This window comes from Eurypyga helias, unplaced genomic scaffold (genome assembly GCF_000690775.1).
Source record: "Eurypyga helias isolate BGI_N326 unplaced genomic scaffold, ASM69077v1 scaffold23308, whole genome shotgun sequence".
NCBI classification, from domain to species: Eukaryota; Metazoa; Chordata; class Aves; order Eurypygiformes; family Eurypygidae; genus Eurypyga; species Eurypyga helias.
Window position 1 is genome coordinate 1 of NW_010266572.1, and position 22,216 is coordinate 22,216.

A 22,216-nucleotide genomic window follows, 5' to 3' on the forward strand; every position below is an offset into this window, starting at 1 on the left:
GCGAGCGAGTGCCCCGCCATGGCCGCGCAGCCCTGCCCCGCGGCGTAGGTTCCCGGAATGGTCCTCTGCGGTTTGGCAGGTCGGGGCTGAGAGGCGCAGGGCGCTGCGGGGCGGCTGTTTCTCCTTCCCGTCGGCTCCAAAATGCCGTCCAGAGAGTCCTGGTCCGGGCACAGAGCGCGCCGGTCGGTGCACAACTCCAGGCAGGAGGGCCGTCAGCAGGATCTGTTGCTAGCAGCCTTGGGGATGAAACTGGGTTCTCGGAAGTCTGCCGTGACAATCTGGCAACCGCTTAAACTCTTTGCTTATTCGCAGTTGACATCGCTTGTCAGAAGAGCGACTCTGAAAGAAAATGAGCATATTCCAAAATACGAGAAGATTCATAACTTCAAGGTAAGAAATGATGCTGCGTGTTCCTTTCTAAGGCGCGGGGGCTGTAGTTTTTATTTTAGCAGGGGTCCGGTATTGCAAGGAGACAATACATGTGCAGACCATGATGGTCTGGGAACTTAAAGGCTTCAGTGAAATCTCACTGCCAGCTAAATCAATGAGACGCCTGTCTTCGGAACGTATCGGGAGTAGAGCGAGGATTTTGTTGTGGACTGCTTGCGTGCATGTATTTGTTTCAATATTATTTGCTGTATCTAGGTTACCTCTTTTATTTAGACTTGTTTTATACCGAGAGATGCTGAAGGTGGGAAAAACTGGCAAAGTTTTCTTTCGATTCAAATGAATGCAGTTCAGTTCTACTTACGATGGTATGATGCTGAAAAAAATCCTTGAGATCTGTCATTAGAGGATTAAACTGATCTTATTTCAGTTTGTCGCTGATAAATAGCTTTAGAGGTAAGAAGCATGTTCTGCTGCATCTGGATTGAGCAGATGGTCTCTGTTTCCCTTAGTTTCTGGGTTTTCTCCTGTGTTAACGAATTGAGTGTGTTGAAAACAGCATGGCTTATACCGTGGGGCTGTTGGAGCTGCCGACGTTAGCACCTACCTTGTGTTGTAATCAAATTGGCTTAGTCTTCTCTGTAGCTTCTAATTATTGTTTTAGTTATTTTAAATGAATGATGCTCTTTGGTAAGAGCGACACGTCACCACAACATATGCACGGTTTGTGTCTGTATCTGTAATAAGTGTCCAGTAATAATTCAATAACTTAACCTTTTGGCACACCAACGCATTGCATGACAGGCAGCCTTCATTTGTAAGACTAAGCATATTGATGTTACACTGCATTCCTGTAGATGACAGTACAAACTTCATATATCGTACCTGAAGCCCAGATTGTACCTTTAATATGTGGGGTTTTCCCCCTGTAGGTTTTGCTTTCATTTATTTTAGGAGAAGGGGAAATCATTAATGTACTACAGGCAGCTGATGATATAAGCATCTGTTAATTGTCTTTTATTTTCAGTTTTGATTTCCATCACAGGCATGTGCATGTGGGAATGTACACGTGTGTGCACATACTTATATTTACTGATCGTCCATTTGATTGTCTTTAAACCACCTTCCGACTTTTGAGTTCAGATAATCACTAAAATTGGGAACGTTATATGATGGGGATCTGTTGTTTGACTTCAATTCTTCAATAAAGCATGAATTTGAAAACCGTGTACAAAATGTTGTATATAAAAAAAAAAAAATGTTTAATGTGAACGCTTGGCATAAAATAATCCTGCTGGCTGTCGGTTAAATGCAGAGCATTTTTTCACAGGCCCCTGAGGTGTCCTAGAGGTCTGAAATGTCTTGTAACTTTCATTTGCTTCTTACAGTTTGAAGATAATTCTTGCAGATGCCAGCAGATAGCAATTTTCCATGTACTGCAGTGTATGTAAAATAATACGTATTTAATTTTGTGTACTCATCTGTATTCCTTAGTTGCTTCCCTATAGCAGCCTGAAACACATCCGCTTTGAAAATAACCTGATAGTCTGATTTTCGTTCATTTGTATTTATTGATTTGGGGTTTTTTTTTTCCAGAAACCGTTTCTGAAAACTTGGGGAGCTGTGAGTTTTCCAGTCTTTTTTTTTCAAAAACAAACTTTGTTTCTGATCCAAGGTCATAGCTACAGCACAAACTTTCCACACAGATTGTTTTCTTTATAGTAGTTATACTGTAGTGCCTTCATATATACAGTTACTAGAAAAATACACCTTGAGAAGTAACTCTTTTCTCAGATCAGGGAAATGGAGTCACCTTAGACAGATAATTTTTGCTATATGAAGGTAGAAGAGAACAAGCCCTTAAAGGGTACGCAGCAACCAACCTACCCGCTGGAGGAATGCTGCTGGCACTCACAAGCTATAAATGTGGCCACTGTCCCATTTAAAATAAAATAACTAGAATCCCTTCATAATTATGGCATTATGGGTCTGAAATGAATGGCCATCGTTAGCTCACGCACCTCTCGCTTTTATCGTTCCTTGTGTCTGCCAAGTTTTTCTTCTTACATGCGTAGATGTCATCCTTTAAAATGCCTACAGAAGACTCCTAGGTTGCCTGCCAAGCAGCAAATGTGCCACCCATGTGGGAAGGAAGGAAATGTCAGTCCCAGGGTCACGGAGCTAGACTTTTGAAACTAAACAAGAAAAAACAACCCAGAAATGACATAAATTTATACAGTTTCAGCTAACCAACAGTGACTGCTGTCCCCAGAGGCTCCACCAGCAAAAAGGAAGGCGTACTCTGCTTTGTGCCTCTGTGGCTGATCTTCTCTTTGTTATATAGGCACGAGGCAGCAGATAGGGACCCTTAACCCCTTCCCGGCTGCTGCTTTGATCAGTCACGGAAAGGAAGAGGGCTCCGAAACCCTTTTGTACTGGAACTGCTGTAACATCCCAGCGAGGGAGGAGACTTGGAGAGTTGCTAATGCACAACCAGCACTGTTGTCTTGGAGAAGGGAGGAAGACAGCAGCAACCGCTCTGGAGGCGGGATGGGGTTAGCAAATGCCCGAGAGGCTTGGGCATGGGTTAGCAGACCTCAGTTCTCCCTCCACCCCTGCACCTCCTGTGCCTGTGGGGTGGGTAGGTGGGGATGCAGGTGGTGGAGGTGGGACCCCCAGCAAAGCTGAGGTAGAGGAATGCAGTGGCAGAGAAGTAGTGTAGTGATGGTCCTCGCAGGAGTGCAGAAGCCTCGGGAAGGGGTGAACACAAAAGCTGCTTTTAGCTCTTAAATCATAAAGAGATCTCCTGAACAAATCTGTTAATCTATGTTTTGCTCCAAGGGTTGTTTGAAAGAAGAATGTAAAGACAGTTCTGCTAGGAGAGCTGACAGGGCTGGGTTTTTAAAGGTTTTAATGTTATTTAAATCTGTTGGAATTGGGGTTGTCTCCTGCCTGGAGTGTGCAAGCTGGCTAGCGGGGGTGACAGGGAGCTCTGCGAGCAGAGGTGGCCAGTAATGATCTCCAGCTCCGTAATATGCTCCTGACTGAGGAGGTCTGGTCTCTTATGAGCACATCTCAAATGCAAATACAGAGTGGCTGAATTCTTTTAAATTAATCTCCGTAAGTAAAGAAAGGGATGATGATTTATAAATGTCAGATCTGAGTTTTTAATGCCTATTCCTCAAGATGAGAGCTAGGTATTAAATATAGGGTGTTTTAAGCATATTTGGGCATTTCCTAATTGATTAAAAGTTTTCAATTAATATTTCTGTGTTCTCCTCAATAAATCTAATATAAAATATTAGATCTAATATTCATTTTTTGTTAATTCAAATATATCAGCTAAAAGAGATCTACATTGTTTGACACAGCATTTTATTTAGTTCTAATTGAATAATGAGATTAGAAGGTGAGCTAGGACTGTGTGACTTGATTGGGTCTGTCCCCATATTTGCTTTCTTTTGCTTCCCTGCTTATACTCTGCTTTTCTGAAATCCAGCACACTGAGTGAGATAATGAATCATCAGACCAAATCAGGACAGTCACTACACCATCCTCAAAACTTCAGCCCCACCTTCTTTCACAGAAAGGCTTTTTCTCTCTTTGAGTTTCTTACCCACGATGGGGAAGAATCTCCCCACAGTCTGGTACACACCTACCTATATGGACACCTGTGTGTGACGGATATCAAGTTCATTCTTCCACCCATCTTCTTTTTGGAAGCTCTGAGGGATATGTGGGGTGCTTTTTGAAGCGCTGGCAAGAAACATAGCTGAAGGCAGTGGTGTTACTTTCTTAAAAAAAGAAGCTTTATTGTAGAGGAAAGTTCTGTAGCATTTCATAGAAGTGGACAGAGTAGATTTATACCTTATAGTTCCCATAAATTTATTCTACAGCTGGACCCTACCAAAAAGAATGCTATTTTCTGTCCCTTATAAATCTCATATTTGCTTATCTCATTCCAAAAATGCAGCAACTGTGATAGTTTCTAAATTAAAATACAGTTTCTTACCTAGCTGATATCTGATCCATTCAGTAATTTTAAGGGGAGGAAGCAGCTGGGCACCTCCTCAGTGGGCAGGTGAAGGAAGAGCTTCAGGCAATAGCAGGAATCTCAAATTTGAGGGGAAAAGGGATCAGTGGCAAGGTGCCATGTGGATTGAAATGTTCCAGGTTGGTTATTGAGAGAAGGACCAGGGAGAGCTCTGGGTTGGGATGTGAAAGGTGGGCTGTAGGCCGAAAGACTTACAGAGCAGGGGAAGTTGAGTTGGGTTTAAGGTTACCCCATCTTCTCTCCCTGGTGTGGTAGTTTTTATTAGGATACTGAACATACAGGATTCCCCTTGCTCAGTCCTCCAGACTTTCCGTCACTACATCTTCTCATCTCTCTATATCCCCCATCCATCCATGGGGATTTTTGCTATTAAAAAAAAGATACGGTTAATGAGGTACCTTCTGCCCTGAGTCCATCACTTCCTGATGTGGAACATCTTCTGCACCTCCTCCCCACCTGGTGCCATGCTTTGGACTTGGGCCAGGATCTTGCTCCTTTGCCTGCTGTTTGTGTGGGGTTGGAGAAAACAGTAAAGCTATGCTTGAAAAATGTTAATGGCAAGGAGGGCAGTCATGGACGAGGAGCCTTAGCAGGGAGTTACGGGGTGATATCTTAAAAAGACGAGGAAAGGGAAAATTGAGATTAACAGCAAGAAATCTGGACAGTGAAACTTGTTAGTCAGTGCAATAACCTCCCCATCACTTGGCAAATTTAAACTAAGCCTGGTTAAAAGACCTTAAAGGTCCTCAGTCCCCTCCAGCTTTTGTGACTCATGGGCCCTGGGGAATTGTTAGCTCCCTTGGCTGGTTATAGGTATTCCTTCAGACACCTCTGGCTCCTGATGACTTGAACCGGCAGAGCGTTCTGCAGGTGTTTCGCAACTGCAGATAGTCCAAGGTGTTAAACCGTTTTTCTGCCTAGATTAGTGCTGTGGTGCTTCACTGAAGCAAGAAGGTGTCCGTGCCTGTCAGAGCTGGGCTGAAATCTGTGTTTCCATGCATCATTTTCCCCAGAATATTGTCTCATTTCTCAGTTGCTTTTCACAAAATAGATATTTCTCCAGAAGACTATTTTTTGCTATCTTTCTGTGAAGTATTTGGAACTGTCATGGTATCTCTTAGTCACTATTTTATTAAAGCCTGAGACGGCACAGTCAGTTAATTGTAATAAATAACGGTTGTAAGGCTGCTCGGTCAATCGGTGAACATTCAGAACATAATTCCTTTTCAAGCCAACACTTCTTCCAGAGGGGAGAGATGTTTATCCACACTTGCTAAATCCAGGTCAGCAGTGATGGTGATGAGTCTTGTTTGTTGAGATTCCTCGTCTCCCCCCATGACCGAAGCAACGTCCTACCTCCTCCTTGAGGGTGACCCATGTGAAAGGCTGAACGGGGACCTGAGGAGCAGAGATAACGTGCTTTTCCAGAAATAACTAGGGGTAGAATACAGCCTTAAACGTCCACAGAAAGTGAAGGCTTAGGTGAGAACCAGTCTCTACTGAAAAGGCTTTACCAGTGTAGACAGGCTTAGGCATTGCTTTAATGGAGAGACTGCAGATTTTAACAAGAGTCACTCTGCCGGTGAAATTTGTACTGTTTCTTTGAAACAAATAAGCTAACCTGGCCCAGATTTTACTGCTGTAATTGTGTCTCTGCTAAGTGCTTTGTTAGTGTAAAAAGTCATAGCAAATTACTTCCATGCCAAATTATATTATTCGAACAAGAGCTGCTCAGGAAAGCCGTGCCTAAACGCTGGGAATGGGGAGATGGGAAGTGCAGAAGAAATGCTGCGAAAAAACCCGAAACTATAACAACCCCTTGCTATATTAAGCAGAGCCATTTTTCTGTGACCTCTAACATGAACTCGTTTCTATTCCTGAAAATGGGGGCAGGTGGCGATCTGGGGTAAATAGGTCTGGATGCTGATTTTTTTATTAGGTACGGGCCTGGCACTGAACATACTTTCAAAACACTTTAAAGTGAGTCACTGCACTCAAATGAATATTCAGAAAGAGAGCCTCATGCCTCTAGCACAGTCCCCAGGGAGAGGCTCTGTGCCTTCTTACAGATAAGAAAACCTCAGGAAATTCGATGTTTCCTTTAGACTCCTAGTACTTGAGGGAAAAAATGTTCAAAGGCAGGGAGAATATCTGGAGAACAGAACTGGAGAAAAACTTCCACAGAACATCTGAGGAGATCTCATCAGCTCTATGTTGCTGCTCTGAAACTCTTAGTGTGTTATAAGACAGTTCAAGCCAGAAAACCTTTTAGCATTGATGGATTTCAGTCTCCTAAGGTATTTATTTAATGTTACATTTTTCCATTTTCTGGAAAAGCCAGGACTTTGCCAAAGCAGATTCCAAATAGCACAATATTATTTAACCTTTTGGAGTTTCTTAGTGCCAGTCTCTGAATTCAAGCTTTGCTTCTGTTTTTTGTTTTTTGTTTTTTTTTAAAAAAAGGCTTTTTTTCCTAAATCCTTAATTTATTTAAGCTGTAATCCCTTCTCACCACACCAGTAGTTTTATAATTCCCCAGATGCGGATGCTCTGAGTCGTCCGTGTGCACAGCCCCAAGAACAGACCAGCTCATGTCTGTGGTGAAGCTAGGAAGCGCTCTGCCGGGGATGACTGGGAGTTCGCCTCAAGGAGCACGTAGGGCATGGCATGCTCTTTCATAATCAACAGCTTTGCCTCCAAATTAGCCTTAGCATCATTGCAAAAGTGTTTCTTCAGGAATCTCTTAGGGCTTTATAGTCTATTTACTTCATGACGTAGATTATATCTATCATTATGTATGGTGTATATGGTGTGTATACAATTTTAATTCTAAGGATTTTATTCAAGTTTCATCTCTACCTTCAGAATTTTTTGCATGGACACAAGTATTAAGTAACTGGGGCCTGCAATAACATGGACAATGTTACAGATTCTAGATACCAATTTAAAGAAAATCTGCTACTCCATTCTGAAAGAAAGGTGGCCATTTTCATTGAATTTACAAGCAAAAAAAGCCAACAACCTGCTACTCTCCAGCTTTTTGCTTCAGCTCTCATAGCGCGTGAGCTAACCGCAATTTCCAGTTGTTCCCATCTCTGCCGACATGATCAGTACAAAGCAGAAAGCAAACAAGACATGACAGCACTTCTGGCTCCAAGTGGGTGAGGACCTGGAGGAAGAACCCTTCCTGCTCGACACTCGTGTCAGTGAACCCACTGACAACAATGATGCTATTTATGCCCTAAGTTCGGAACGATGCATCTCTCCTCTCAAGAGCTGCTGGAGAAAGCCGTTGGGCTGGCCCCAGGCTGGCTCCCCGCGGTTAACACCCCGGCTGGGCCAGGCAGAGTCGGCTCGTTTTGGAGAAGGGATGTTCCAATCGTCTCCGTTACTTTCATTTCTGTTACACCTTCACATGAAAGCGACTATCTTGCAGATAGAGCTCTGCCGTGTGGGTTGTCATGGCAGTCTTTTCGCTTCCCAGATTACTCCTCAGCAGCAGTATTTGCCTCACAGGAGGAACATCATGTGCTGGAATATTGAGAGTGCTTGAGACCCTTGTTTTAGAGGTACTGTCTAATCATCGTAATATATGCAATGATTAAATTGAAGCGATGCCCAAACTGGGTCAATTGACTTTCTCACTGATCTTTTTCTCTGTACCCTTCACATCCTGGTGATCTCTGCTTGGATCAGGAATGGATGAACGGGGCATGCCTGTTGGGTGCCAGCATGGGTACGTTCCGTGCCTGATAAAATCAACTGTGACAGAGAAGACAGACATTAATAATACAGGCTGAGTTCATTGTTTTAGTTGAGACTTACGATGTCTCCCATATCCAATTAAAAGCTTGGTAGAGTCCCAACAGGCAGAATTCAGTCGATGGAATTGCATATCAGCTAGGACCACTGAGCTGACAGCCCTTGTCAGCAGTGTCCCATCATCCTTGGGAATTCATTTGAAAGACACTATAGCCAGCAGAACTGTACCTTTCGAGCAGCACGCAGTACAAGTGCTGGATGTGTGCCATTTCTTTGGTCCCCGGTGGGTTTGGTCTCCTCTCCAAGCACCAGCAAGGCTTCTACGCAGGGCACGGGACTCTTGACAACCCGAGAGGGTAGATCAGCAATGTCTTTTTCCATCCTTTTTTCTAACTGATGTATTTCATCCCAACGCAGACGGTAATGCCTGGATTTTCCAAAACCTGTTATTCTCACCAGCAGTTCAGCGTGGAGGGCCATGGCACAGGTGCTCTGTACGGAGCAGGGGTCCTGATGGAGTGGGCATTCAGGGAGACCATGCAGCAGCCTCTCAACTGGGAAGGCTCTTTTGCACACTGTCACAAAGATTAGTGGTTTCCGAATTCGGTGTTGATTTTGCATAACCACAGTTTTCAGATCCAGCCCTGCTTTCTTCCCAGCAGTGGCTTTGCTAGAGCTGCGCTGATCCACCGTGTTCTTTCACATCACGTTTGCGCAGCACTTCGCTGATATTTCCTCCCTGCCTTGACAAGTGATACAATGTGCGTCTCCCAGTTACGAATACTAATTATCTGCTGGCTCATTCTTGGTTTTCAGATAGCAATTGAGGCTAGCTGAACAACTGCCTAGTAGAAACCAAAAGGGTAAAAAAATAAGTGGAGTTATGAGATATGTGGATAGCTAACTTCAACAGTGACCTTACAGAGCGTGAGAAATAACGGTGAAGGATCTGCTGGAGGAATTCACCATTGTATGATCTGTTGTCAGAGCCATCCCATTTCTATTTGGTTCTCCTGAAAGTTTGTCTCTTTTTCGAAGAAGTATTTTAGTTAAATACAGAATGAAAACAAATGAAATTCTAACATGTAGTTATTAATCACACGAGTTCAGCTAATTTTCCCTGTGTGTAATAATGCCTTTCAAACATAGGGGAAAAAAAGGTCTTCTCACTTAAGATCAGAGTAGTTGAATGTTTATTATACTTTGTGGATGTTGTGGGACAGTTCAAAATAGAAATACCTAGGTGTAAGCCCAGCGTGAGGCTCTCCTCTTACCTCAGACTTACAGAACAGCGTAGTAATAGGGTTTCATCTAGCTTTTGAAGCAGGTATCTTTTTCTTTAAAATTTATCTAGATTTTTTTTAGGTTGGATATTTCCCCTGGAATTTTACAAATTAAGATTAAAACCAGTTTATTTTGCTCTCCTGCTCGCTCATTTTCCACATTCTTAAAAAAATCACTCACAGTTGAAGCCTTACGGAAAGAGAGAGAAAAAGATATTTGGGGTGGGAGTGAGAATGGAAGGGTTGGGAGTTAGAAAGCCACAGTTGGCAATCCTGCTCTCTCGCATTTTATAAGGCAGTAAAATCTGCATATGGCAGATGCTCTTTTTATAAGGGGAAAGAAACCCCTTGTAATTTAAGTCAGGATCTCTGGGATTCTGCTGGGTGTGTTTTCAGAAATTTTTCTGGAAAGCATGTTTTTGTTCTGAAAACAAGCAAGTCGCTTGGCAGATTTTTAGAATGGGGGATTAAATATAAAAATCAGAATGCTGTATTAAACAGTGTCATGTAATAAATGCAGTATTGTTTGCAGGTGCTGGCTCTTGAACCAGCAAAGGGATGCAAACGTGTTTCTTTTTAGCAATGTGCCAGGTCCCACTCTGCAGGATGAAACAGGATTAGAGGCTGTTCTGACCTCAGTAGACCAATTTTTTGCTATTTTCTGGCATTGCTTACTGTGTCTGATTTCATTTCCAGAGATGGTGTGTGTTCAGACCAATGCAGGGTTGGACATCCAATTCCGCTCCATGGCAGCGGGAAGATTAACACCCTGACACCACTGAGCTCTGGGAAAGGACAGCACTGTTTAGAAACCCCAAAAGGGGCTTCAGAGCTGATCCCATGGGGTTGTGTACACCGGGGATGGAAGGACATTAGGGCCTTGGGGCCTCCTAATTCATCTTGCCAGAGAACCTCCCTGTTGCAGGTCAGGTAAAGGACGAAGCAAGGTAGAGCGTAATGGAACACAGAAAAACCTACCCTCCACTTTCCATTTGTTTTGAGTTTGCAATCAGAATAATGGATAAGAAAGAGTAATTTGGATGGGGCAGAGAAGTTAATTTCTTAACTGATGATATGGAAAGGCATTTCAGTATCTGGATGAAGCCTGGATGTATGGGATGAGAGAACAGCGCTAATGATGCTGAGACAGTGATCCTGAAGGGCAAAGTCAGTTTTGATCTTGTGAAAGGGGACCAATACATGCAGTGTTGGTAGGTGAGAGGAGAGTTTCTTTTGTCCTTGTCATTTTTAAGTTGATGAGTCATGTAAATACCTCTGAGGGGTGAGCTGAAAGCCAGGATGATGTCAGGGGAACTGGCTGTAGTACAAAGGTAAATTTTTTGTATCTAGGTGGATAATTGTTATTAAAAGCATAAGAGAAACCGAGCTCATTAAAAAAATAACTGTAATAAAAATAAAAATGAAGGGAGGCAGAAGATTGAAGTGGTAGATTTGGGATGTGGTAGACCCTGTAGAAGAAGAGTCCTTAAGGATAGTCAGGAGGAGGTGGAAACATGCAGACCATGGTGGGGAACAAGACACCAAGAAGGTTCACTGCTAAAACAACAGCCAGTTAGAGATTGGACACCTGGGTTTTGGTGAGTATCAGCGCTGGAGACAGCACCGGAGAGGCCAGGATAGGACGCAGCACCCAGGGAATGCATTAGAAATGCTTCAGCAAATCGCACGTTCAGTGAATTTGATGAATTGAAATCAGCAAGCAGAGAGGCACAGGATAGTGTCATTCTTTCTATTTAGCAAGAAATATTCATGTGTCAGAATTTGTTCTTGTTCTGCCTAAAGAAAGAAGTTAAAATGTCAGCATTTCGAGGATCAAGACAAAATTCACCCTCCTTTACAATCACAAATACTGAAAAAAAAAAAGGAAATTATAAACTTTTGAACTGTCATTTCTGTTTTAATTTTTCTCAGAAATTTTGAGAAATATTTTAAATAAGTGCTTTTTGAGGGCAGTGTTCCTTTGACAGACTGAAAGGAAGCTGGTTTTTCTTCCCCCTGAAAAAGTTGTTAGTCCTGCAGACATTAAAGCACAGTGTTTTGCTTGAGGATATTAGAATGTGCTTATTCTGGGAAGGGAACATTGCCAAAGACCTTGCAAAAAAACACAAGGCTGAAGAAGAAAGCCAAGAGGATGTGGGTAGTGCAGGTGGGCAATGGAGGAGAAGGTGTGAAAAATCTTTTTGTGGTGAGAGGAAAAAAGAAAATGGAGATTACAGCTGCCAACAGTCTTGTCATCGTCTGCTTTGTAGAAGCCGGCTGGAGCTGCAGGGAGAAGGGGGCTCGCGGAGCTCATCACACCTTCCAAAGGCGCGTGGGAGTGGGTGCGGACGGCAGCGAGCACAGCGGGGGGAGGCAGCCTGTGCCAGTGCTGGGAGAAGATGACGCTTCGCACCATTATGCTTCCTCCAGGGATGCTCAGCAGCGCGGGGCTGGAAGCAACGATAAGCCTAGTTTAGCGCAGACACGCACGTGAATTCCTTGGGGAATTCAGAACTTTCCAGGCTAACACAGCAATCTGCTGCTGCTTCGTGGGCAGCAAATGCCCAGGAGGCTCCAGACCTTCCTGTAGCTAAAAGTGAAACGTCGCCTGAATTGCAGGGTGCTGCTCAGGGTTGTCACTTGTTTGAGGTGTCACCTGGGCTCCAGCAGCTTCTTAAATCAGCAGCGCAGGGGATGCTCCCCACCTCGGAGAATCTGCTCTTTATAGCCAGAGCTCTGTGTGGGTGTCAGCCACATGCCCTCCCACCAGCTCCTGCTCTCTCCTGCTCCGGTGCACATGTGTGAGGTTACTGCCTGCTCTGATACCCGCTCAGCGACTCGGGAGAACCGAGTGGCTTAAGCCTAAAGCATTTTTACTGTATTTCACTGCAAATTTCATTTCTTTATGATCATCGGTTACTGATGTTTTTTGTCAGCCTGTCTACTCTAAAGAGAGGCTTGGAGCCTTTTACGCTGGCTAAGGAAGTAATGATTTTCTCTGTAAAGAATCCTGTGGTTTCCTACAGCAGGAACTTTATCAGAATAAAATCAGAAGCAGCTAATGGTGGCTGCAGGATTTGTAACGAGCACGTGAGCTGGGATTGAAAGCAGCATTGGGTTTTTTTTCTTCTTTAGCACTGAGTTTTTTCCTGGTTCAGTGGATTCTTTTTTCCATTTACTAGATTCATTTGGATTTTCAATATGTAGCATTAGTCTGAAGAGAATTAATTTCCTTCTAGAGTTATTCTAAACTGGAAAGGCCCTAAGTGCGTGTGCAGCACTGGTATTTTTGCCTGGCAGGACTCCCTCCGCCCGAGGCGAAATCTTGCAGCCCCCTGCACGTTTCACACAGCACCTCATGGCGGGGGGACAGAGCAGGAGACGTTTTAAATGGAGAGGTGAACTCTTGCACGGTCGCTGCAAAAGCCTCGCCTTGTAGCTAAAATCCTGCCCAGACGGAGGGATGCCGAGAGGCAGGAGAAGGGCTGCGACCTGCCATTGCTCCTCTGCCCCACATGGACTGGGAGCCAGACCCCCGCAGACCCGGCTCTGCTGCTCCAGGTGGTTCAGGATGGAGAGCTCCCGTTTCCCATAGGTCTGCGAGAGTCTTGGCAGTTAAATCTTTCTTATGTTTCTTTCTTCCTTCCTCCTTTCTTTCCTGCAGTGATGAAGGGAAGCTTCCAGCGGCTGCACGTGGTGCCTTTGAAGAGGAGGAATTGTGCCTTGTTTAGACACATTGCTACTGATGTCTGTGAAATAGTTGGGTTATTTTCTGTAATTTTCCTTTCTGCTGCTGTCTTCCAGGTGCACACGTTCAGGGGCCCGCACTGGTGTGAATACTGTGCCAACTTCATGTGGGGCCTCATTGCTCAGGGAGTAAAATGTGCAGGTAACAGCCTTTCAGTCATCTTTTTCATAAGACAGTCTTCGTGTTGTAACTATTTAATGCGCTTCCTGCTCCACCGTGGCAAGGGTCCGATCTGCCCCCTGGTAAAATCGAAGAGGAGACGTATCCACTCTGCTTCTGATGGTTTCAGGTACCCGTTTCGGTAGCCTCACTGCAGCGATGCAAAGCACCCCTTAAGCGTACACGAGGGGAAATGATAATCATCATTAAAGGATTCCTGTGTTTTGCCCCCTCTTAGAAGGGAGGAGAAAATCAGTAGCTGCATTGTTAGCTTTACTTCTTTCATAGCACTTGTACGTATCGGTAGGTGCGAGAAACTCGCTGAGGGTCTCCGCGCGGTGGGCGATCAGCACGTTTCACATTGCTGCTGGGAAACAGGCACGCAGGTTAATTTTGTGTACAAGCCAGCAGGCTCCCGGCATGCCATAGACCCTAAGTCATGCCTCCTACTTGCAGACTGGAAAAGAAGAAAGAAAAGGGGTGATGAATAAGGGATGTTACATAAACATTCAGGTGCTGAAAGGAATGTATTACATGCTTGGATGTCACTGCAGGCGTTTCTGGGATAAAGTCTCTCTGAAGTAAAACAATTTGACAGTTTTATTGATAAAATTCTTCTGGAAAGAAAGGACAGTCAGCTTTTCTCAAAGTTAAAAAAAAAGGATCAATGTGATCAAAATAGTTTACTGTATCTAAAAAGTATTTTATGACATTCTAGCAAGCAACTACATTTATAAAAATAGTGCAAAGAAATGTTGATGTATGAAGACCTGCATATGTTGCCCTGGAAACTGAATTTTCAAGCTAATTTAAGAAAATCTGCTCTGTCTAAAGCTTTCTGAAGTCTTGTCTCAAGCAAGTAAGAGGGCTTTTTATCACAGAACTGCAAAATAATGTAAAACTTAAAATGATTTATAGACAAATCAGATTGAAATATTTAAAAATCTTTCCCCCATAATTATTTGAATGCAATATTCTGTCATTATCTACAGACTCTGCACTCTCCAGGTTGTATTAGAGAGTGCAGCTCTGTTTTAAGAAATTATTATGTAAAAATGGCGTTTCCTTCCTCAGTGTTTTCCCTAAACTAAGTATTTAGGGCTGCAGCCATGTCCTTCACTTGTGAATGAAGATTGTTAGTACTTTTTGGTGGTGTTGATTTTGCACAGGGTGTACAGTGCTCATTTTGTTCTTGAATTGTTTTCTGATTAAAGCAGTCATTTTTTTGATGATGCATGAGCCAATACGGTGTGCCATCTTCCTGCCTTGCCTGAAGCAGATTCCTTAGTTTTGGCATTTAGGAGAAATAGCAAGTATTTTTCAAACTGATTTTAAGTAACTCTGATCCAGGAAATCAATAAAAACGAACAGTATGAAGGCTTGCAATGCTGCATGGCTCTCTGGAATGAACGAATAATATTGCTTGTACAATTAAACCCAAAGTGCTTATGGTTTTGGACTGCTTTTTTTTTGGTAACTGAAGTAGAGCTGATTTTCTGGTTTTATGCAGATTTTTCTAAATTATGTATTTCCAAAAGCTTCCAAAGTCTGGTTTTCTTTCCTCTTCATGAGGATGGTAGTAAGTACTGCATGTCTCCTTTTTCCTCCTCGCAGTATAGAGGAACATATGTGTATTAGATGACTTCATAGGTTCAGAAACTATAATTAGGGCTTTCTATCTTGTGTAAGGTTTTATGTCACCATTGGTAGCTTCCAGTAATTTATATGGTCTTATTTATATTTTAAAATCCCCCGTGGTACAACCACACTTGCGTGCTGAAGGGTCAGTGAGGCGTTGGGATGTGCTGAGGCTCTTCAGGCCGTGCTCGAGGTCATTGGGCACAACTGGGCGAGCTGCTGGGGCGCAGCGTCATCAGCTGGAGCGCAGGGAGGACCAGGTGAGGGGCCGAGTGGTGCCGAGGCTGCCCAGCAGCGCTCCCTCAGCCTGGCAGGTCTGGATCCTGCAGCGGGTCCTGCGTGGCCGGCTTGGGGTTGAGGAGCAGGAGGGCTGGGCTTTTCCAAGGACACGAGCTGCAGCCGTAGTCACTGGCCAACCGCAGCGATAGCTGATGGAGAACTGGGGGCTTCCCAGACGATTTTATTCTCTTCTGGGAAGCCCCCAGAAATCAGCAGCTGGGTGGAAGATTGCCCCGCGGAGATGGAGCCAGCAGGACAGGCTCAGCAATTCCCCGGTCTGCCTTGTCGGTGCCGCACCACCAGCGGTGCCGACCCGCCTCTGCCAGCCGAGGCTGTACGAGCCGTCAGAGCCTGGAGCTGGGCAGAGCTGGGCATTCTGGAGGAAAGTCGGAGCTGCGCGGGTGTGTAGCGGGGGCCTGTGTGGCCAGTGATAACATGCTAGTGTGGAAGAGCTCGTGAGTGCCATGAGTTTGGCTGAGTTTACACAGGTCTTAGGGTTGGTGTTGTGGTTTATTGTTTGGGTTTTGTTTAAGTAATCACTTTGCTTCTAAACTGAGCCATTTTAATACAGAAACAATGAGGCACAGCAGACAAGGACCCGTGTGAGGCCATTGCTTTTCAGAGTGGGTTTGTACTTCCAAAAAATGACAGCTTTTAGCAGGAGGCAGCCCACTTGCATTCGAATGGGCTTCAGTGCCACTCCAGGGAAATCCGCAAAACCTGTTTGGTGGTCTGCATAATCATTTTATTGAAACTACCTGTGAGCAAAACTGCACTGATCGTGTGTAATTTTATACTTTTTAAAGCATTTGCTTTTTATAGCAAGCAGTTGCACATCTCAAGAGGGCTGTGCTGTACAAAAGTGATAAATTTAACAGAAACAAATGGATTACTGAATGGGCTACTCTCAGCCATTTTAAATCACACAAACGTGCAGGAAGAGAAGGGTGGGACAGTCCAAGACTGGACAGCAAAGATGAATGTCACCCATTTCAGAAAAGATGAGGAGGAGCCAGAGGAAGAAGTGGAGCTTATTTCTAATGGCTGATAGATCCGTTTATGTTACACAGACTAAGCGAGTCCTTTGAAAAATAATAAACCAGAACCAAACACTCTAGCAGCACACATGCCATAGCAACCAGCAAGGATGCCTTAGCAACTTGAACTGCCTTGACTCATGCTTTGCTGTAGTCCAGCATGACTGAACGTGTCCCTCTCTGCTAAAATACAGCCTTGAGTGTGTTCAGTGTCTCGTCAGGTACAGTCCTGTAGGATAAACCCCTGGAAGATGGGTTTTCCCTAGCTTATCCTTGCTTGGGTTTTATGCCAGACGAAAGAGAAGTACATCTTTCCTTTCCATAAAGACAAGAGGTTAATGTAGGCACCATGTTTGCCACTTGAAGGGTGGTGGTTGTTTGAATAAGGTGGTGGCTGTCATCTTGACTTCAAAGCTTTTGGGATTAATGCAACCCACTAAACATGGGAAGATTTTTATTGTCTTCCAAAATTAAGATTTAGGGAGATGTCCAGGATTTGAAACCTGTAGAAAATGAACTGGTGGACTTAGTCTGCCTTCTGCTGGACATATATCCAGCAGAACAGGAATAATTTCCCTTAAATGTTACTCTCTCAAATTTGGTCTTTATTTCATCAGCTTCTTCAAAGACAGATCAGCTTCCTTAGAGTGAATCCTTATAACAGGCATCTACACTACTGCCTCAGAGAGTTGTGCTCCCAGTTTTTGCATCCTAGCCACAGGCCCTTAAAATTTTTTGAGCTGAAGACTCATCTGTATGCAAGGAATCTGCCTTATCTGATGGCATGTTCCATCTTCACCATGCTTTCCTGCAGGCTTTTGCCATAAGTAGGAATGACTGAAGTGTTTGAAATTATAATGCCACCAGTTTGTGTAAACATCGAAGCTCAGCAGAAGCTAATGAAGACGTAAGAGTTTACCCCAGCTCCAAATCCAATGCATGAATTTAGACAGAAAAATTAGTCTGAATTACATTCCTCCTGTGTTCCACTCCCCTGTGCTCACAGGGCCCATCCCATTGCCCAGGATGTTTTCAGGAGAGAAGCTGTAACAATATCCAAAGAAAATTTGCAGATATGCACCAGGGAGTTCATTTTATCAATGATACAAGCACACAACACCCAGTAGCATTAACAGAGAATAGTGTGTGTTAGAGATGTTGTGCACTGTGCCTGCACAGCCTCAGGCGTTGGTTGTGCACGCACAGTGCTCGTGCTTTTAGTGCCTGGAAGAATGGCTGGTGCTCTTGTGACAGTAACTCAGCAAAGGGGAAGGCAAGGTGTGCTCATCATGTTGCCCACTCTCAAGATATTTTGCATGCCTCGGTCATGAAAAGCTCCCGTTCTGCCCACACTTGTGCCTTAAAAACACATCCAGGCTTCATCTGAGATGTGCCGGTTTCCCTGACCACGCAGGGCACAGACAGTCAGCCCAAAAAGGGAGCGAGCAAAGCAAAGCCACAGAGGTCAGGGCTGTGGGAAGGGGACTGTTTGGAGAACAGTCCCTGAGCACCTCAGGCAGGTGGTGATGCTCTTGGAGATGTGCGCTGCCTGACAGGCTGTTCCACTAACTCGGGATCTGGTGGTGTTCCTGCGAGGAATGAGCTCCAAAATTTTGAAATGCTAGTCATGCAACAGAGCCTTGCTTCAGAGCCGTTCCCATGGGGAAGCTATTCTGGAGCTGTATATTCTTGAAACTGTAAGTCCTAGAAGTGGCTTTATCTCCAAGCCCACACAGACCTGGAAGCCTTGAGCAAGCCAGCGGCCTGTCAGAGAGCTGTCGAGGAGGTAGGCAGGTGGCGGGGCAGGAAGCCAGGGAAGTTTTTGAACTGAATGACTCTAATCTTTCAAGACTTACGTAAAATTAAGCCATCGCCACTAAACGTGCCCAGCTTTTGGAGGCACAGATGCATGTGTTCTTTTGATTTGGGATGAGGGGGGATGGGCTTGTTCAATGGGCTTTTTTTTTCTTTTTATTTCGTAAGCCCTCATTTTTCTTTTGTTGCCAAGTAACTAGCTGCCCTCTAGAAGTTCCTTCCCAAAGAACAGTGTACCGTACAGTGCATGATTCAGCAGTATTGATGACAGAAGGTTTGGGGGAGCATACACATAGAGGTCAGAAGCAATTTTTGCCATGGCGCTGCTTAGTAATGTGGCTTAAGGCTCTGGTGGGACCAGGGTTGCTTCCAGATGTGCGTTGCACGTTACCAGACAGCACGTTCGTAGGCAGTGCAGCAGCTCCAGTGTTGGCACCCGTTATAACCTTTTCACCCTCATAAAAGTAACGATGCTATTACTTGTGCAGAGCCCGTCACCTCCTCACGTTGGCTTACCAGAGGCGCCGGCAGTGTTATCCCGTCTGGCGGGTACCGCAGCGGACCTGCCCAAGGCAACACACGGTGCCAGCCCCCCGGCTCTGCGCTTCCCACCCTCCCACGCTTACCCTAAACCTTCGAGGAGTCTTTCAGAACTTACTGCAGATAATGTAAATCATAGAATGGTTAGCTCTTAAAGCTGCTCCTCAGAATGACAAAATGCATCAGTTTTCTTTGGGACAATTCAAAAGTATTATTAGAGTGATGTATGTAGCACACGGTATCGTTCCGATGGAGCGTGATCAGCAGCTGTGTTGGCCAGTAAATCATAAACCAAAGGAAATCTAAAACTGACTCAAGTCAAATCAGCACTATAACAAAAAGTGACAGCTAAGTATGTTTTAGTCTCTGCAAATATTTATAATATGTGCTCATGGGGCAGTGTTAACGTACATACATCTTTTGGCTCTGCTTATGCATTAATACGAACATGTTATTTGTTCTTTCAGCCTAGTGGGCTAACGTCAGTATTAGCTGTTTCTAAAACATTACCAAACCTTTTTCTAGGCATCACAGTGCTGTTAGGCTGGTTTTAAATTTAATACCTCTCGTAGAAGTAATGTCACAGCCCACCTGAACTCCTAGATCAATATGCTATTAGAGTCAGGACAGCTTATCATGGACTTTTAAACCTGTCATCTAAAATAACCTTTCTTTTCTTTCTTTACTAAATTTCCAGGCTTCCTATAAACTCTTGATTTCATTACTGCTTTTTTTTCTTTTTTTTTTTTGGTCACATTAGGTATATTTGAAAGGTGGCCACAGTTCAATAGCCCTGTGAAAAGGAATAGCATCTCTGACTGATGATTTTAGTCCTGAGAAATCATCTCTGTATAAGGTGAAATTCTGATTCACCGATGTCAGCGGAAGTTTTCCTATTGACCTGCAAGGGTTCATGACTGCATCTTTTAAATCTGTCCTGTATCATTATAGGACTTACCAGCAGAGACAATGTTTTAGGGGTTTTTTTCTTTAGTTTCTCACATATTTGTATAGCCAGCCAGCCAGCCAGCACATAAGGTCTGATGAACTTCTGGAAGAAGTGAGTAAAGATCCTGGTTACTTTAGATCCAGAGTGAAGCTGCTAACTCCAACTTAGCCATTCTGCATTTATTTTTATATAACCACAAGTAAATAGACCCTGAATTTGAAATCAAATTAATCCTTTTGGTCTTAACGAACCTAGCCAAATCACGAAGCTCATGTGTGAACGAGGCAAGCAGTCCTAAAGCTTCACCACGTGGCAGCACGCAGAGAGGTTCAGGACTCAGCTTTCTTGTTCCCTCCTAGTTGATTGTAAAATAAGGGGTTTTGAAGCTGTCGTGAAGCATCTGTAATGAGAACAGAGGGCTTTTTTATTTAATAATATGCAATTTGCAGAATAATTCCTGTCCTTTAGTACTGCCAAGGAAGCTGAGTATAGAGTAGAAGGTTGGCACGTTCCCAGTGATCCATGGGGAGGGGGGCTGACCTCCTACCCCTGTGCCTTTTACCTTGTTGAAGTTAGCAAGACAGATGGCCATCCTTCATCCATGCGTGGCTCTGGTTATCAACGGAACCAGAGACTAGTGACTGGGACGTGGCAGTGCTGCCTTTCATGAAGGATCATTAGCTGGGGAGGGGGGCCCACGTTGTAGGAAGCATGGCACAGGTGAGTTTCAGCGTCTTTATTGGAAAAAATACAATTTTTCTGTTGCAAATTCAGTGAAATCTTGTAGAAATATATAATGATGCAGAATTGTTAAACTGTGCTTACTTGAGAGGTGAAGAGCCTTGACAGGAGGATACCACACAGTCCAATAATACTGAAGCTAGTGCTCATGCACTTTCTAAGCATTAAGTATCTGAAATATTTCTAGGTTTTAAATGTTTCTCAGGAGTGTTTGTAAGCCCTTAAGCAGTGGGCTGATGCATAAAGTCTAATCAAATGCCAAGGAAGAACAAATGAGAGAGGAGGAAAATTGACTTTTGCATTTGTAATTATTATTCTGGTATTAATGAGGTCAGATCCAAAGCCCATTTGAATCTGTGGGATTAGCAATAACACAATTATTTTCAGAAGCAAGGTTTCTGCATTACAAACATCTCTAAGTTAGATATTTCAATGAAATGAAAGTTTTCTTGTGTATAAATATAATTAGGATAATCTCAGTGAATGTGATAATTAAGTCAAGTATAAGATACTTGGAAGCATGATCTTCTTTTTTTCTCTCTATATATATTTCAGTGTTAATTATCCTTGGATTCCCAGAAACTCTGGGAACATAACTCTGAGCTATAGTGCTGTGTGAAGAAGCTAATTTGCACTCTCAAAATTGCTAGTGAGTCCTCATGAGCGAGAGACGCCGCCATTCCTGTCGGGTAGACAACATTTTTGACAGACGGACTAGACCATTTCATCCATGTTGGTGGAATAGGTGCTTCTTGCAGCAATTGCAGGAACTCTGAGTATGACATTTATACTTGTAAATACTATTGCTGCGAAGTTAGGGTTTCAAAATATAGGAAATCAAGTTTTCTTATGTGGTCTTAATTTGCTTCCCTTCTGTGTGTGCATTAAGGATGTTTCCTCCAATTATTTGACTGCCCTTGAAAGCAGAAGGGATGGTACTTGCTCAATGGCACCTATTCAGTATTTTGTCATCTTCTTGTTAAAAGTGTAGCCACTGGTCTGACCAATGGCACGGTATTTACAGTGTAAACCTTACACCAAAGATGAGTAATTTTTCCTAGGTATTCCCACAAACATTTAATGAATTTATTTCCGCCAGACCTGGGGAGGGAAGAACATTTTCTCCTTCCCATGTTACAGCTGAAGCACTGAGGGGTTCAAAGAAATGGTCAGGGAAGGCAAGTGCTTTGGCTGTTACTCTTTCCTCTCTGTTACAAATGAGGCAACTGAGCAAACACCGAAGGAGCCCGAGTGACCAAACCGAGCTCTCCATGCCTGGAGGGACAGCGGTTGACCCTGCCACCGCCTGGGGCTCGGGGACAACCAGCTGTGACGAGCAGCTCCTGGGGCGAGCCATGTGCCCCCGTGGTACCCCCCCAGTACTGTCGGTGATCGCATGGCTTTGCCCGAGCTGGGGTTCGTGATGCGAAATCACAACCAGGTGGGAAATTCAGCATTCGCAGCTCCCTGTCTTGCGCATCCCTCGCAAGGAAGGGAGTCACTCCTGCACAGAAATAGCTAAAGAGAATTTTAATCAGCCATTTCATCTGGATCGGGATCTGCGTGAGCTTTGACTGATTGAAGGTGACATGCTGAACTTTAATTGCAACCAGAGATTGGATGTTTTACAGAGGATTCTGAGTGACAAAGCTGGTTGCTCCACAAGCCTGTTAAGTAAACAAAATGCTTTTAGCAGCAGGCTGCACCTGACTTAGTGGAAATTCAACTTGGCAATGAATTCTGGGGTTTACTGTTTTGGAAAGAACACATTCAAATACTCTGTGGAGCATTAATGAAAATACCAGTATTGACAAAACCAGCAGG

The 22,216-nt window shown here is 44.0% G+C and overlaps 1 protein-coding gene across 2 annotated transcripts in view; it reads left to right on the plus strand.

Annotated features, from left to right (window-relative positions):
• The first annotated feature begins 76 nt into the window (after positions 1-76).
• Positions 77-22,216, plus strand: part of CHN1 (chimerin 1) — a 30,111-nt gene continuing 7,971 nt past the window's right edge. For both annotated transcript variants that reach the window (XM_010157158.1, XM_010157159.1), the window contains exons 1-2: positions 77-390; positions 13,291-13,375. In XM_010157158.1, the coding sequence (XP_010155460.1) occupies positions 142-390; positions 13,291-13,375 (334 nt within the window). In that variant the 5' untranslated portion in view covers positions 77-141. The remainder of the gene's footprint in view (positions 391-13,290; positions 13,376-22,216) is intronic.